Raw genomic sequence first — 15,733 nt, 5'->3', positions numbered from 1 at the left:
AAATGGCGAGCTTTCCCTTAAGCAAATCACCCATGTCTCTGGTGCAATGTGGAAAGGGCTGTGCTCTGGGCCTTATCTGTGATAAGTGATGAGGCAGCAAGTGAGGCCAGGTGAGCTACACCTGGGAAAAGTGGGAGCTGTGTCAGTCCCCAGAGACTCAAGAGGGGGAGAGCAAGGTGGGGTGGGGAGGGAAAGGGTGATCTTTGTGCATCAGGGCCCCTCCATTGTCATGTAATCATCCACAGCATGATTTGTCACTTAAAGACTGGAAAAATCAGCATTGTTGAAGCAGCAATGATACTCAAAGGGTTCTATAGCTTCAATATAGTCCTAGTCAAAGTTCCAGTGGCCTTTTTCACAGAAATAGAAGCTGGGGAAAATTCTAAAATTCACAGAGAATGACAAAAGACACCAAACAGTCAAAGCTATTCGATAATGAGCACAAAGACCAGGTGGGAGGCATCACACACTTCTGGCTTAAACATGGGTCACTTGAGTGAATGGAGCTGCGACATGGGCCTGTGTTGATGCAAAAGAAAGGTCTTGATCTCTTCTTCACACCACTCACCCAAGTGAAAGGGATTATCTTTCTGATGTATTAAGCATGATTTATAGGTAAGCCCTGAAGCCAAAAAGTCCACAGAAGAAGAAAACCTTGAGGGAAAACTCCATTATATGGATCCTGGCAGAAAGTTTCTGGTCATAATTCAAAGTGGTGCCATTAAAAACAAGTGGGACTGGGCCTGGAGAGATAGCACAGCGGCATTTGCCTTGCAAGCAGCTGATCCAGGACCAAAGGTGGTTGGTTCGAATCCCGGTGTCCCATATGGTCCCCCGTGCCTGCCAAGAGCTATTTCTGAGCAGACAGCCAGGAGTAACCCCTGAGCACCGCAGAGTGTGGCCCAAAAACAAAAACTAAAACAAAACAAAAAAAAAAAAACAAGTGGGACTGTTTTTGAATGATAAAGGAAAGGCAGCTTCTGTATGGGAGAGAAATATTTGCAAATTGTACAGTCAGTAATGAACTCAGTATGTAATAGCACAAAACCAATAACCCAGTTTTATTATTTTACTTTAAGAAAATGGATTTGGGGGGTGGAGGGGCAGAGCAGTAGTATAGCAGGCAAGGTGTTTGCCTTGCATGCAGCTGACTCAGATTTGATGCCTGCCATCCCATTTGGTTCCCCCAACCTTCCACCCCCAGCCACCAGGAGTAATTTCTGAGCGCAGAGCCTGGAGTAACCTTCTAGCACCATTGGGTGTGGCTGAAAAAGAAAAAAAGATAAAGGACTTATTGGGGTAGGGTGCGCAGGGGCTGGGGTTTGAAGTGTCACAGCTGTAGCCACATGCAAAAACAAATTCCTTAACTGCTGCATTGTCTCTCCAGCCCCTGCTTCTCCCCAGTTGTTCACTTCCCCATGTTATGTCACTGCTGCGGGGATGTGCAGAAGTAGCTCTCCTTGCAGTACTCTTACACTGAGTCACTGTGACCTGGGGGTCGCATACTTGTGGCGTCAGCAGGGCTTCATAGGGGCAGTGCCAAGGATGGAACATGGGGTCTCATGCACGCCACAGCCCTATACCCTTACATGTAATTTTTCTTTTTTCTTGTCTTTGCAGGGGTGCCCACATATGGCTGCACTCAGGGACTACTTCTGTTTCTGAGCTCAATAATCACTTCTGATAAGCTCTGGGGATCATGGGATGCCAGAGGTTGAACTTTGGTTGGCCATGTGCAAGGCAAAACCCTAACCACTGTACTTTTGCTCCAGTCTCTCAAAATTGATCTCTCTCTCTTTTTTGGGGGGTGGGGATTTGGGGCCATACCTGTTGGTGCTCAGGGGTTACTCCTGGCTCTGCACTTAGGAATCACTCTTGGCAGACTCAGTGGACCATATGGATGTCAGGGATCTAACCCAGGTTGTCTCATGCAAGGCAAGCACCCTACCCACTGTGTTATCGCTTCAGTCCTCAAAATTAATTTTTAAAATGATCAAATAATAGATTATTTATTTATTTTCTTTTGCTTTTTGGGCCACACCCTGTGACGCTCAGGGGTTACTTCTGGCTATGCATTCAGAAATCTCTCCTGGCTCAGGGGACCATATGGGATACAGAGGATCGAACCAAGGTCCATCCTAGATTGGCCGTGTGCAAGGCAAACGCCCTACTGCTCTACTATCACTCTGGCCCCAGAATAGAGTTTTTCAACGAAATTTTTAATTTTTTTTTTTATTTTTATTTTTTTTTTGGTTTTGGGGCCACACCCGGCGATGCTCAGGGGTTACTCCTGGCTGTCTGCTCAGAAATAGCTCCTGGCAGGCACGGGGGACCATATGGGACACCGGGATTTGAACCAACCACCTTTGGTCCTGGATGGGCTGCTTGCAAGGCAAACGCCGCTGTGCTATCTCTCCGGGCCCCGAAATTTTTAATTTAATAAATTCTTTAAAGAAGATGTTTAAATGGCTAACATCTATTATATATATATATACATATATAATTTTTATTAGGAGAATGAAAATGCACACAGTAGTGATCTATTGCCTCATACTTTTATCAAAAAGGCAAGAAAGATATAATAAAATGGGCAAAAACATGGAGAAATTGGAACCCAGGTCCATTGTTGGTGGGAATGTAATATTAGTGTGCAAACTAGCATGGTGTTTCCTAAAACAAAACAAATAAAAAAAACCCAAAGCTCCCTTAAAATCCAGCAAAGCCACTTGTGAGCATATATAACCAAGAGGAACAAAATCTGTTCCCATGTATTTATTTCAGTATTATTCCAACAGCTAATATGTAAAATACGTAAAATTGCTTAACAATCCAAAAAGAGGTGAGAGAAGGGGGCAGAGCAATAATAGCACAGCAAGTAGGGCATTTACCTTGCCAACCCAGGTTTGATCCCCAGCATCCCATATAGTCCCCCGAGCCTGCCAGGAGTGATTACTAAGTGCAGAGCCAGGAGTAACTAGCCCTTGAGCACCACTAGGTGTGGCACAAAAAAAGCAACCCACCCAAAAAAAAGATGAGAGAAATAGTACCCCTGACCCCACACACAAATACACACAAGCAGTGATCCTTGAGCACAGCTGGGTGTGACCCCCATAAACGAAACAAAACAGAAGGACCAAGATATTTTCTATGCCATTTCCATACTCAAGTCACTGTGAAAGGCTTTGCGGGCCTCCAACCCCACCCCTCCTCCTGTCTTCTCCCTGCTCAGCCACTGAAGCAATTACTTTTACATTTCAGCTCTTTCCTTTGGCACTATACACTCAGACCCACAGTTAAAAAGACTTATTGCACCTTCATCCTTCTAGGACAGTTCAGTATGCTCCTTGGTTCTGTGGCCATTCAGAAGTTTCATTATTATATCCAGTCAGTTGGATGGAGTATCAAAGGGATGCTTTACACTGCCTTTGTTGAGATTTTTGGTTTGGCTTGTTGTTTTTTGTTTTTGTGTTTTGTTTTATTGTTGTTGTTGTTGTTGTTTTTTTTAAAAAAAAAAAAAAGAAGCTTGATTGGTTGGTTGTTGGGCCACATCCAGCAGTGCTCAGGGGTTACTCCTGGCTCTGCACTCAGAAATTGCCCCTGGCAGGCTGGGGGACCATATGGGATGCCGGAAATCGAACCAGGTCTCTCCCAGGTCGGCCGAATTCAAGGCAAACGTCCTACTGCTGTGCTATCTCTCCGGCCCCCTTGGTTTGATTTTTAAGGTAATATTTGCCTTGTTGATGTTATTGGAGGGGTCCTGGTATCCAGAGCCATCAGGATTACTATACCTGGCAGTGCTAGATAGGGGTGGGGGACATGAGTTGCCAGGTTTAAATTCAGGACCTTGCATGCTGTTGTAGCTTATCTGTTGAGGTACATTCATTTGCTTCATTTTCTTTGTTGTCATTGTAATACATTTTACCAGTGTAACAACTCACCTACTAAGCTCCACCATATATTTGTTTATTTTGGCTTGTTTGTGTTATGTTTGACTTTTTTCTTTCATATAAAACCACCAGTGGGAGGACCCTGAGCCAGTTGCTGAATGCGGATGGTTCTCCTTGGTTCACTGGGAATCCTGACAGTTACCAGGCACCCTGACTTCTTAATAGCCCCCACTGGGATTCTAGACCAAGCTTCTTTTTCTTCAATTACAGTGTTTCAGGTCAACCAACAAGCCAGAAACAAAACTCAGAAACAAACCTAGTAGTAAAGGGGTTAACCTGAGGGGGTGGGGGCACCAATACTGGGTAAGGAGGGTGGTCTAGAGTACTGGAGTTTGGGGCTAGAGTGATAGCATAGTGGTAGGAATCCAGAAGGAACCCAGATTCATTCCCCAGCAACCCATATGGTCCCCCAAGCCTGCCAGGAGGATTTCTGAGTGCAGAGCCAGGAATAAACCCTGAATGCTGTTAGGTGTGACCCAAAAACAAAAACAATAAAAATGGAATGGAGTTCATTTGCACCGTGTGGGCAGGGCCCCGGACATCTACTAGATGTCCCCTGTCCCCTGAGTTTCTCCCTTCACACATCATCATCTCAGGACAAGTAAAATTTTTTCACAGTGGCTTGGATTAGCCCTGAATTTCTTTTTTACCTGTGACTTCTTTTTTTATTTATTGGGCCACACCCAGCAATGCTCTTAGATCACTCCTGACAGTGCTCAGGGCACCCTGTGGGATGTGGGGATTGAACAGCAGGGAGGATGTTTGCCTTGCAGGCAGCTGACCCGGCCCCAAACCTATGACCTCTTTTTAATAGGTTTCTCTGTGCATTCTTGGGTTTTTCTGAGGCATAAAGGGCCCCACTCACAGAGAAGGGTACAGTCACAGCTCCCTGAAAGGGGTTTTCCTCAGGAAGAGACAGGGCTCAAGAGGGGAGCAGCATCTGCCTGGTGCCTTTCTGCCAGCCACTGTGTCTCTGGGGAGGGCCAGAATGGCAGACAGCTGCTGCTGCTGACAGAATTTGTCCACAGAGTTTCTGCCAGTCTCGGCATCCTCGAACTCTGCTCCAAGCACTAGGAAGGTCTGGTTCCAGCAGGGCACTGAGAATAGGTCACCCCCATGGGCTTCCACATTGCTATGGCTGTACCACGGGGCCTGGGTGATATTCTCCTTTCTGTAGCCGGTGCATGGATTGGGTGTACCCGATACTGTATTGTTGATATTCTCTCTGATCTCAGTTTAGCAGCATGTGGGGTGGTTCTGGGATGTACAACCACTTTCTGGCCACATGGCTTTGATGTCTTGTGTTGGTTCATGGTCCAGAGAACTCTAGGCCTTCCCTGCCCTAAGGAGCTTAGAACAAGGCTCCCAAATTTCTGCATCTCTCTCTCTCATTCCCATCAGTGGCTTTGCTCACTATCATAGGGATTCATCGGGATGTTCAGGGGCCTGACTTACATCTTCTGCCCTGGGCCTCCCACATATCTTCCGCTTGGCAGGACACTGGGCATATGGGGCTAGCATGTTGAGGAGAATCCCCCCAAAGTTCAGTGAAGCTCCCGCCCTTCCTCTCCCAGACTCTTAGGTTCACCTATTAGCATCAAGACCACATGGGTTTTCTGGATGGATGAACCGGTCAAACAGTGGGCAAAGCCTTGATAAGGGAACACCGTAGTTTCTGGGGTTTCAAGAGACCAGAAATTGTAGGTAGCTGCTGCATCTTGTTTCAGGGATCATGACAACCAGGGAGACCCAGCAATGATCTTTCCATTCATTGTGGAAATCACAGGCTCAGAGGCCTCATACTTGAGGTCCTGGCAGAGCTGGTGGATGGCACATACTTGGCTGTGGTACACCAAGGCTCACACCCAGGAGGCTGGGGTGGTGCCAGGGCTGGCACTTGGTACAGGGACAGAGCGCAGGACTTCCAGCCTCTAAGGAACCTCTAATGAGCCACATGCCCATGTCCCTGCCCCCAAGCAAAAAAATCTCAGAGGTGCAGTTTAATTAAACAACTCTGTAGCTTCCTTTTCTTGGGAGATGGCCTGCAGTGCTGGAGGGAGGGGGCTTGCCAGCCACAAAACTGTTTTCTTGGGGTTCCCTGGGGAGGTCTTCCTTAGGGTAAAGACCAGGCATCTGGGGCCCCTTATCCAGACTTGTGTTCCTTCTTGGTTGCTCTTGTGGGCAGAAGTCTCAGGGTGGGTCCCTGATAGAGGCGTTCATGGTGACTTTTCATGTCTGGGTCACTAACCTTCAACTTCACTTGTTCCCCACAGAGCTGAGAAGACTGAAGTCCTCAGCGAGGACCTGCTCCAGGTAAGAGCATCTTGGTCCACTGGGTCTGGACTGGGTTTGCACCTTAAGCAGACGGTGTCAGTGTCAGAGAGTTTGTGAGAATGAAACTAGATGTGGGTGGTGGCTGTGACGCTAAGAAGGAATAGCTGGACCTTTGGTGTCAAATTCTGAGGCTCAAGAGTGCATGTGGGCTGTCTGATTTGCCTGATCCACTCCTAATGGGGCAAATCCTGCTTCTCCATCTACTTTAGTCTCTTCTCTTTACACCCCCGATTTGGGACCCCAAGGATGCCCTGTCCTGGTGACAGCAGCCAGACTGTCTGTTCAGGGCACTCTGAGGCCTTGGGTTGAACTCAGGTCAGAAAGAGACTTTCTGTCCTCTCTATTGGGAAGGTGTTTCCTGCCCCCACTTCCAAGCCTCTCCGCAGAACCCCCCCAGTTCAGACAGACGTTTCCCAAGAGGCCCCAGACACCTTGACACATGTCACTACCCCCCCAGGCCTGGCCCCCCCTGGTCCTCTTGCCCCATGGCCAGCCCTGCCCGTGGCATCCTGTCCTGGCCCAGCAGAAGGAGCTGCTGCCTGTTATGGAAAGCCACACCCTGACTCCAGGCCTGAGTGTCCTAAACCCTGACATACTCTGCATGACAGTATCTGGGGAACACTTTTATTCTTGACTAGTTTTTCTAGGGATTGAAAGATTCTTTTTCATGTATTATTTTTAATTAATATCTTTATTTAATCACCATGATTACAAACATGTTTCTAAGTTATTTTATTTATGTTATATTATTTTATTTGTTTATTTTTTTAGTTTGGGTCACACCCAGCAATGCTCAAGGGCTCTGAACTTAGGAAATATTTCTGGTGAAGCTCGAGGGATCATATGGGCTGCTGGGGAGCAAACCCAGGTCATCTGAGTGCAAGCCAGATGCCCTACCCATTGGACTATCTCTCTGGCCCTATTTTTGTATTGTTTTGGGGCCACTTCTGGCTGTGCTCAGGCCTTACTTTTGACTCTACACTGAGGAATCATTCCTGGTGGTACTTGGGTATGGGATGCTGGGGATTGAACCCCAGGTCAGCCATATGCAAGGCAAACATCCTACCCACTGTACTGCCAGGTTCATGTCTACAGTGGAGTAAGAGCAGCTGTCCATTCAGAGGCTGCTGGTGTGGCTCTTGCACAGCCAGCATGGATGAGCACACAACTTGCCTGGCACCTATGGAGAGAAAATTTTTCACAAAGAAATGCCGGGAATGCCTGATCCCCACCATCATATTTTGGAAAAAATTAAACGCAAGACTCAGAAGCCTCAAAGTCAACAATTCTGTTCATTTTGCTCTAGAGGTTGACTTAAGAAAAACAAGCTGGGGCTGGAGAGATATAGCACAGTGGTGTTTGCCTTGCAAGCAGCCAATCCAGTACCTAAGGTGGTTGGTTCGAATCCCGGCGTCCCATATGGTCCCCCTTCCTGCCAGGAGCTATTTCTGAGCAGATAGCCAGGAGTAATCCCTGAGCGCCACCGGGTATGGCCCAAAAACCAAAAAAAAAAAAAAAAAAAAAAGCTTCCCCCAACCCACTAAGGAATCATTTTGAAAACGTTGATCATTTAAACATATTCTAGAAGCGTAGAAAAAAAATTTTTTTGTTTTGTTTTTATTGGCTTTTGTGTGCTTGTTCCAGGATCCCTTGCTCACTGTTGTTTTTCCAAAGCCACCTTCTGGGCCCTGAGGCCTGAGCAGCCAGGACAGAGCAGAATAGATCCAGAACCCTCCTGGTGGACACAGCCGCCAGCAAAACAGCAGAAGCCCAAAGCCCAGAGATGAGAGTTTTCCCTTCTTGTTTCTTACTCCATCACAGTGAATAGAGAGAGTGTTTGTTTTCTGGGGTCTCAGGACTTGATTGGTGTCGAGGACACCCTGGGGTACAGCCCTAACCTCTCAAATTCTGCCATCTGCCTCCTGGTAAGTCGGCTGTGGAACCCAGGACTTCTTTAGTGGCTTCCGGAGAAAGAGATGCAAAACGTCCCCTGGGGTCACATACTTCGGGGCAAACATGCCAGGCAGGCTTTGTTGATTTTTCTTCAAAATAGAAATCCTCCCCCGGGACCTGTTGGGTCTCCATGAGTCATGGAGACACATGCATTCCTAGCATTTCTTTGTGAGCAGCCTGATCCCCACCATCATATTTTGGAAAAGCTTAATCGCAAGGCACAGAAGCCCCAAAGTCAACAAATTCTGTTCATTTCACTCTAGAGATTGACTTAAGAAAAACAAGCCCAATCCACTAAGAAGTCATTTTGAAAATGCTTTTATATTTTATACTGATAGAAAAAGCATAGAAAAAAATTTTTGTTTTGTTTTGTTTTTGCTTTGGGGCCATACCCAATATCTTTTTCAGGGAACCACATAGGATGCTGGGGTCCAACCTGGGTTAGTCATGTGCAAGGCAAATGCCCTAACCACTGTGCTATAGCTTTAACCCCAGCATAGAGGTTTTTATTATGCCTCCGTTTAAGCTGCTTTCAGTCCTGGCCTGGTGATGCTCATGCCTGTCAAACCCTGCATGCACTAATCCTGACTTGGATTTATGAGTCTCTGCCCTAATGAACTATATGTTGGAGGCATCTCCCAGTCACTGGGGTCAGGACTGGGCCTCAACAGGGTTTTGCTGTTCTGTGGGTGGCCTCACTGAGGCAGGTTGGCCCCTCTCTGCCTGACAGTTCTCACTAAAGAGATTTGAAAACTCCCTCAGCAATGGCCCAGTGCTTCACAGCCAGTGCCTTTCTACCTCTGTAAGATTCTAACTCTGTCTGAACCAGTGCTGAGCATTACCACTGCAGGCAGGCAGGGAGGTTTCTGGTGTTGAAGGTGGAGGCAAGTACTGAACCCCACAGAACAGAGCCCCCAGGTACAGGAGGCAAGCCCTGAGGTGAATGAATGGGGTTCGAGTCCACATAGACCCAAGAACTTAGAGCTCCCCCCTCAGGCAGCTTCCCCGACATGAGCTCAGAGGGCATGAGGCAAGGCTGCGTGCCCAGGACCAGCAGCCCTGCAAACAGTCTATGTGTCTGTCCCACAGATTGAACGGCGCCTGGACACTGTGCGCTCCATGTGCCACCATTCCCACAAGCGCCTAATGGCCTGTTTCCAGGGACAGCATGGGGCTGACGTCGACAGGAGACACGTGAGTGCAATGGGCCTGGGACCGCAACACTCAGCACCAGGCTCTACCCTGGCCCCATCACCCCATCACACCCCAGCCCCAGGCTGTGCCTTGGGCAACCCCCATCACTACCTACCTAGGTTCTGCCTTCTCTCGGGCTCACTCACTGGTGGGCAGATGTGGGCCAGCCAGGAGGGACTGAAGTTCCCCAGAGCATTCCCATGTGCTCAGATGGTCATTGCTGCTGAGTAGAAGGTGCTGCACATACTGAATTGTCTCAGGACTCTTCTGAAGTTGTCCTCGATTCGACAAGGGCAGCTTAGGGATCCTTTGGGAACAGAAAATCAGAACCTGTATTGTATTTTAGGCTCAGATAGTACACTAATGCAAGTAGTTTTCTTGACAGACTAACCCAGAAGTGAGGATGAGGGGAATGTAGACAGGCTTGGGCTTGGACCAGCCTGTCAGTGATGAACCAAAGGAATCAGAAAACCCACTTTCTTTATTCCCCTTACTCTGTCTGTCTGTTTGTCTCTCTTTTGCTCTCTCTCTCTCGCTCTCTCTCTCTCTCTCCCCCTCTTTCCCCCACCCCCTCAGGGACTCACCCATGCAGAATTGGACCTGGATTTCCCAGCACTCTAGCATTTTGGGCCATTTCGCCTGCCCAAAGGAGTGGCTGCCTCTCCCCTCCATGGCCCCCTGAGTGCCCCTGAAGCCTTCAGGCTTCCTGGCTCATGTCCTTAAGGGAGCAAGAGTGCTGCCTTCCAAGCCTCAGAAGGCGGAGCCCTCCCTAAGTCACATCCACATGCCCACCCTCCCCTCCGTCCACTCCTGTGGGTTAAGGGTTTAGCTAACTTGCTTGGACCCCACCACTACTTCCAGACTTTGATCCATTCCTGAGCTCAGAGGAGGCCCAGAATGCTGTTGCAGAGAGGAAGGGGGTGGGCTGGTTCTCCCTTCCCTGGATTAAGCTACCCACCTCTGGAGTCAGATGAGATACCCCTTCCTTCATTTTCTCATTGCCCCCTTTTTCCCACTCCTCCTCTGTACCATGATGTCTTAGTTTTCCTTCTGTCTGCTGAGACATAGCCCAACTTCATAGGTCCAATACAAAGCAAACATGTCAGGGCCAGGGAACGTTCAGCTGGCATCATGCGTGCCCTTCCTTGATCTGGATGGGCGCAGGCAGGAGGAAGCAGGGGAAGCCTCCCGCCCTGCCCCTCAGATACCAGAACCCAAACCCTGACTGGTGAGCTTGTATGGTCCCTGTGTCTGGAGCTTACATGGGATCAATAACAATTCCCTTCTGCCTTCCAGAAAAAACTGCCCCTGACAGCGCTGGCTCAGAATGTCCAGGAAGCCTCGACTCAGCTTGAGGAATCACTCCTGGGGTAAGAGTCAGCTATGGTCCTAGAGCAAGTGGGCACCTGGGGGCCTGTGTGTATGGGTGCTGGCCAGTCTCTCTTCTTACAGGACAAGAGGGAGAGTGGGTCAGAGTGGGCAGGTGCTAGCAAAATTTAGATTTAGAAAGGCTCAATGTTTATTTCCAAAGCTTGAGCATGAAGCAGTGGGTCCCATCCCTTTCCTCCCTCCCCTCTCCTCTTTATATGCTCTGACTCGGCCCTTCTGGTCCTTCAGAGATGTTGCCTATAGCTATTCTTGCACTGGTACCAAGTTGTATCCCAGTGAAATCACTGACAGAGGAGCAGAGGTTGTTGTATATAACCACTGACAGGTGGTATCCAGGTATACTGCTTGTTGACAAGGACACAGGTGGTGTCTGGGTGTACCCCTTGTCAGAGACACTGGTGTTATCTGGGTGTACTTGCTGACAGGGAGCAGATGGTGTCTGGGTGTACTTGTTGACTAGCGAGCACAGTTTTGTTGTTGTTAGATTCTATAAGGTTTGTGAAGTTCACTTATTGTTGTGCAGTGGCACAAGTGGAAAGTGGGATCCAGACAAGTAGATATTTATCTTGTTATTTGTCAGTATCTGAGATGAAGCCCTAGATCAACAGTATCTAGGCTTCCTGAGTAGGTGAAGGCCTAGATCAGCATTATTTCTAAGACTATGGAAAGATGAAGCCCGAGACTAGCAGCATCTCAGGCCCTGTGTGATAGCTGCTAGCATATTCCTGTCTTCCAAAGACAGGCCTGACTGCCTGCTCAGTACCTGGTTCCATGAACCTGTCTTTATCTTTAAAGGAAGATGCTGGAGACATGTGGAGAGGCAGAGAACCAGCTGGCTCTAGAACTCTCACATCATGAGGTCTTCGTGGAGAAGGAAATAGTGGACCCTCTGTATGTCATCGCTGAAGTGAGTGGCCTGGAAGCTCTCAGGGTCACTGGGTGGCCCGGAAGAGCCTAGATGGGGTGGAGGGTGGGGATAAATGATTCACTTGTATGCAAGCATCCAGTGTCTTCATTGGCTTTGACATAGGCCTCTCTTTGGGTAATGAGAGGAATAAGTTGAAGCTACAGACTGCTTTGCTTGAGAGAAAGAACTTTGTAAATAACTTTTCACCTGCCAGTGTCAGGTTGAGACCCCAACCCCCACACATATACACACACACATATATTCACCCCCTTAGTCTGTGGTGTGCCCATCTTTCTAGGTGGAGATTCCTAACATCCAAAAGCAGAGGAAACAGCTCGCTAAATTGGTGCTGGACTGGGACTCGGTCAGAGCCAGGTAAGATGGTGTTGCATTAATGTCCTTTGGATGGGCTTGGATGGTGGTGGATGGTGATGGATGTCTTTCTCCTCCAGCCCAGGACCACGTGTATCCAATTCCCTGCAGCCAGCTGGTCAGAAGGTATCAGAATAGTGGCGGGTAGGAAACTCACAGGCAGGCTTCAGGGTATATCATCTTTATTCAGGCCCTGGCCAACATGTGTGGCCTACCATAACCATTTACACTGGATCCTTATTCAGCCCTGCATTCTAACTTGTCTTTCAGCCATCTCTCCTCCGGCTACTTCTCCACCCTCCATCCATGCAAAAACCCCTTTACCCCTCAGGCCACACCTTTTTGTTAGCTACTAAAGACCCCGCTCAGAAATGGGCAGGTCTTTCTTATAGGTAAGGTTACACAGGAAGAATGGGGGGGGGGGGGGGTAACAATGGAGCTGTCAAAATCGGCCCTTCCCCAGTACCTATCCTGAGTGATGTAGAAGGGTCCTAGCCCATGACTTGTGGCCACCTGCTCATAGACCCCATTCCCAAGGCGGTCCCAGGGCTGCCATTAGAACACTTGCTTTTGAGGGAACCAGCAGGGAAGGAAATCAGGGAACCCAGAGCAATAGTAACACACCTTACTCAGAGCATCGCTTTAGCTATAGAAAGTTAAGCCTGAGTCCATGATCTCAGCAGCTCACGAGGATCCTGTCCCCTCAACCCCCATGTGGCCATGACGGCATTTCTCAGTTGGGAAGTCTTCCTCTCAGAAGGAAGGGCCACAGACAGTGCAGCCATCATGGCACTCATCTTGCATCCTGCTGACCCAGATTCGAGTTCTCAGCATCACATTGGTCATCAGAACATGAAACCTTTTTGTTTTATTTTGAGGCCACACCTGGCAGTGCTCAGGGCTACTCTTGGCTCAGTGCTCACAGGGCCAGGCACGAGTGAGGATGAGATCCAGGCCTCCTAGCTCTAAAGAGTGCAGTCCAGCCTGCTTGTGCCACTGTTTTACTTTTTACAAATGTTTTTATTCCTTAAAGTTCCCTCAAAGCTCTTAGTCACTCTCTTACATGACTAAGGCTCTGACCTTTATATGTGAAAATAATTCCTATAAGGAGGCAGGGGGAGGTCCTTCATGGGAGTACCTGACTTCTAGTAGCACGAAAAACATTCTAGATCAAAGCAAGAGAGCAAGGGGTGGGGGGTAGCAGGTGTTTTCAGGTAAGGACCCCCTGACTGACTCTCCTGGAAAGAGTTTTCCAGAATGGATTCTGTGCAGTGTTCATATGGAAGTGAGATTCTGCTTGGAGCAGATCTCAGACCTGGGCCAGACTAATGTCTCTTGGCCAATTTTTATTCTCAGGAGCAAATGCAGGACAAGCTGGCCTCGCTGATGCTGATGCCTTTCCCAGTGCACTCAGCCTGGGGAAGAAGTTGTATTCCATTAAGTCTCTCTCAAGCAGCCTGATTGTCTGCAACTTGTTCTTACATTACTGTCTGCCCTGTGTTTCACAGGTGGAACCAGGCTAACAAATTCCAGGGCCTTCCATCAAAAATAGATACCCTGAAGGAAGAGATGGATGAAGCTGGAAATAAAGTAGAACAGTGCAAGGTAAGAGGAGTCCCTAGCAAAATTATTCTTATTTTGGTTTTGGTTTTATTTTAGTAAAGTGGGGGACATCCTGCAGTGCTCAGGGCCACACCTGGCTCTTTTCAGGAATCACTCCTGGTGGAGTTCCCAGAACCCTATCATGGTGCTGGTGATCAAACCAGGGTAGGCCACATACAAGGCAAGCACCCTCCCATCTGTACTGTTGCTCCAGCCCTGTACTTTCCAGCTTAACAGGATGTATATCGGCAGAGAACTTTGGTGGTTGTTCCTTGTGACTCCCCAAGAAACATCCTGATTCTTTTCTGTTGTCCCAGCGCCTGGTTGAATCCCAGTTGACAGATATTTATTTCATCCATATCTGTTTCGTCCATCCCTGCGTCTTTACCCTAAATGCTGCCAGAGCTGTGTTCTCAGCTGCCTCATCCATCCATCCACCTTAATTTCCTGCAGTGATGTTTGCTATTGTCTCTTCTGTGTTTCCAGGACCAACTTGCAGCTGACATGTACAACTTCATGGCCAGAGAAGGAGAGTACGGCAAATTCTTCGTTACGGTGTGTGCTTTTCCTCTGTAGAGTACTGAAGTGTTAAAAATATGGATTCATTTCAGCTTGTCTTTATTTTTTTGTGTTTTGGGGCAAATATTTTGGTTTTAATGTTGCTGGGTCATTGTGTATGTGTCCATCTGATGCTAACATTACTTTTGTTTTTGAATGTGGGTCTGTTCTCAGTTATTAGAAGCCCAAGCAGATTATCATAGAAAAGCATTAGCAGTCTTAGAAAAGGCCCTTCCCGAAATGCGAGCCCATCAAGGTAATGTACCCGGTGTGCTGGCCGATGCCTCCTCTGCCTCTGCCGCGTCTGCCTTCTTCTTTCTTACCTTCTTCCTCTTCTTTCCCCCTAACTCCTTTGCATGTGTTTCCACTGGATCAATACTGCGTGCCTCGGAGGGTTCTAGTCCCAGCATCATTTCATCTTGCCTTGCTGCCTTATCTAATTTTTTCCAAATCAAATTTAACACACTAACAGAACCCTTGCGATTCTTCTGAAATCTTGAGTGGGAAAGAAAGTGGGGTCTTGGGGGTGACGGGGTGGGGTCTGGGTGAGGTGGGGGCTTCTCTGTCTCTTCTAAAGGGGTTTGAAGGATCTGAGCCTCCAGTGACTTTCCAAATCCAGCCTTGGAATTTCATTCATGCCCTGGAACACCAAGCCTGTGCATTCTAGGGGAGATCTTTTGGCCCAGCCTACATGAATGCTGGAAGCCAGTACCTGACACCCCATCTTGGAGCACCTGATGGTGTCATGGACTCATCACTTGTTACCCTACTACTTTCAGCTCTTGCCGGTCCCATTGCACACCATTGATGAGGTGCTGGAGCCCACCCTGCTGTCTAGGTTTAGTTGTTTCTTCAGGCCACCAGTTCCAATGCTCTGTGTTCTGGAACATTCTTCAGCACAGGGGAGAGGAGAGGTGGCATGGTCATCACCTCAGCATGGGTGGTGTGGATCTGTGACCCTGCCCTGACTCTCTACCTTCTGGTTCCCCCTAGCTTCATGTTGAGTGTGATAGCTTGGTGCATTGTGTGTGTGCATAAGCCTGTGAGCCAATGGGTGCACATGTAATGAGGGTATACATGTGTGGGTTCGTGTGTGCCTAGGAGCAGGTATGTGTGTATGTGGAAAGGGCGTGTACACGTACCACAAGTGTGTGTGTCAGAGTCTATGCTATGGATGTTTGTATTGAGGGTGTGCATAGGTCTGTGTGTACTAGTGCATATGTATCAGAATCTATATATGTGTGTGTTGGCGTGTGCATATGCTGTGTGTGTGTGTGCCCCATACACAGACCTTCAAGACCTTCACTGCTTTCCCACCCCTGAGTTTTGGGCATCCTCGTTGTTTTGCGTTCTCACTCCTGTCTGTGCAGAGGGATGAGAAGCGGCATGTGTTCAAGCATGATGCCCCATCTCTGGCCTTGCACTGGGCCAGGCCTCGTCCTTCCTCTTCTTGACTATCCACTAGGGCAGATCTGCC

General features: G+C 48.3%; 1 protein-coding gene across 1 annotated transcript in view; it reads left to right on the top strand.

The window, feature by feature from the left end:
* The first annotated feature begins 6,223 nt into the window (after positions 1-6,223).
* ARHGAP17 (Rho GTPase activating protein 17) overlaps positions 6,224-15,733 on the top strand; it is a 41,004-nt gene continuing 31,494 nt past the window's right edge. The window contains 8 exon segments of the mRNA XM_049789262.1: positions 6,224-6,260; positions 9,324-9,428; positions 10,725-10,798; positions 11,613-11,724; positions 12,023-12,099; positions 13,605-13,701; positions 14,185-14,253; positions 14,431-14,512. Coding sequence (XP_049645219.1) covers positions 9,354-9,428; positions 10,725-10,798; positions 11,613-11,724; positions 12,023-12,099; positions 13,605-13,701; positions 14,185-14,253; positions 14,431-14,512 — 586 coding nt within the window. The 5' untranslated portion in view covers positions 6,224-6,260; positions 9,324-9,353.

Source organism: Suncus etruscus, chromosome 15, assembly GCF_024139225.1.
Source record: "Suncus etruscus isolate mSunEtr1 chromosome 15, mSunEtr1.pri.cur, whole genome shotgun sequence".
NCBI classification, from domain to species: domain Eukaryota; kingdom Metazoa; phylum Chordata; class Mammalia; order Eulipotyphla; family Soricidae; genus Suncus; species Suncus etruscus.
This window is presented reverse-complemented; position numbering and strand designations above follow the sequence as displayed.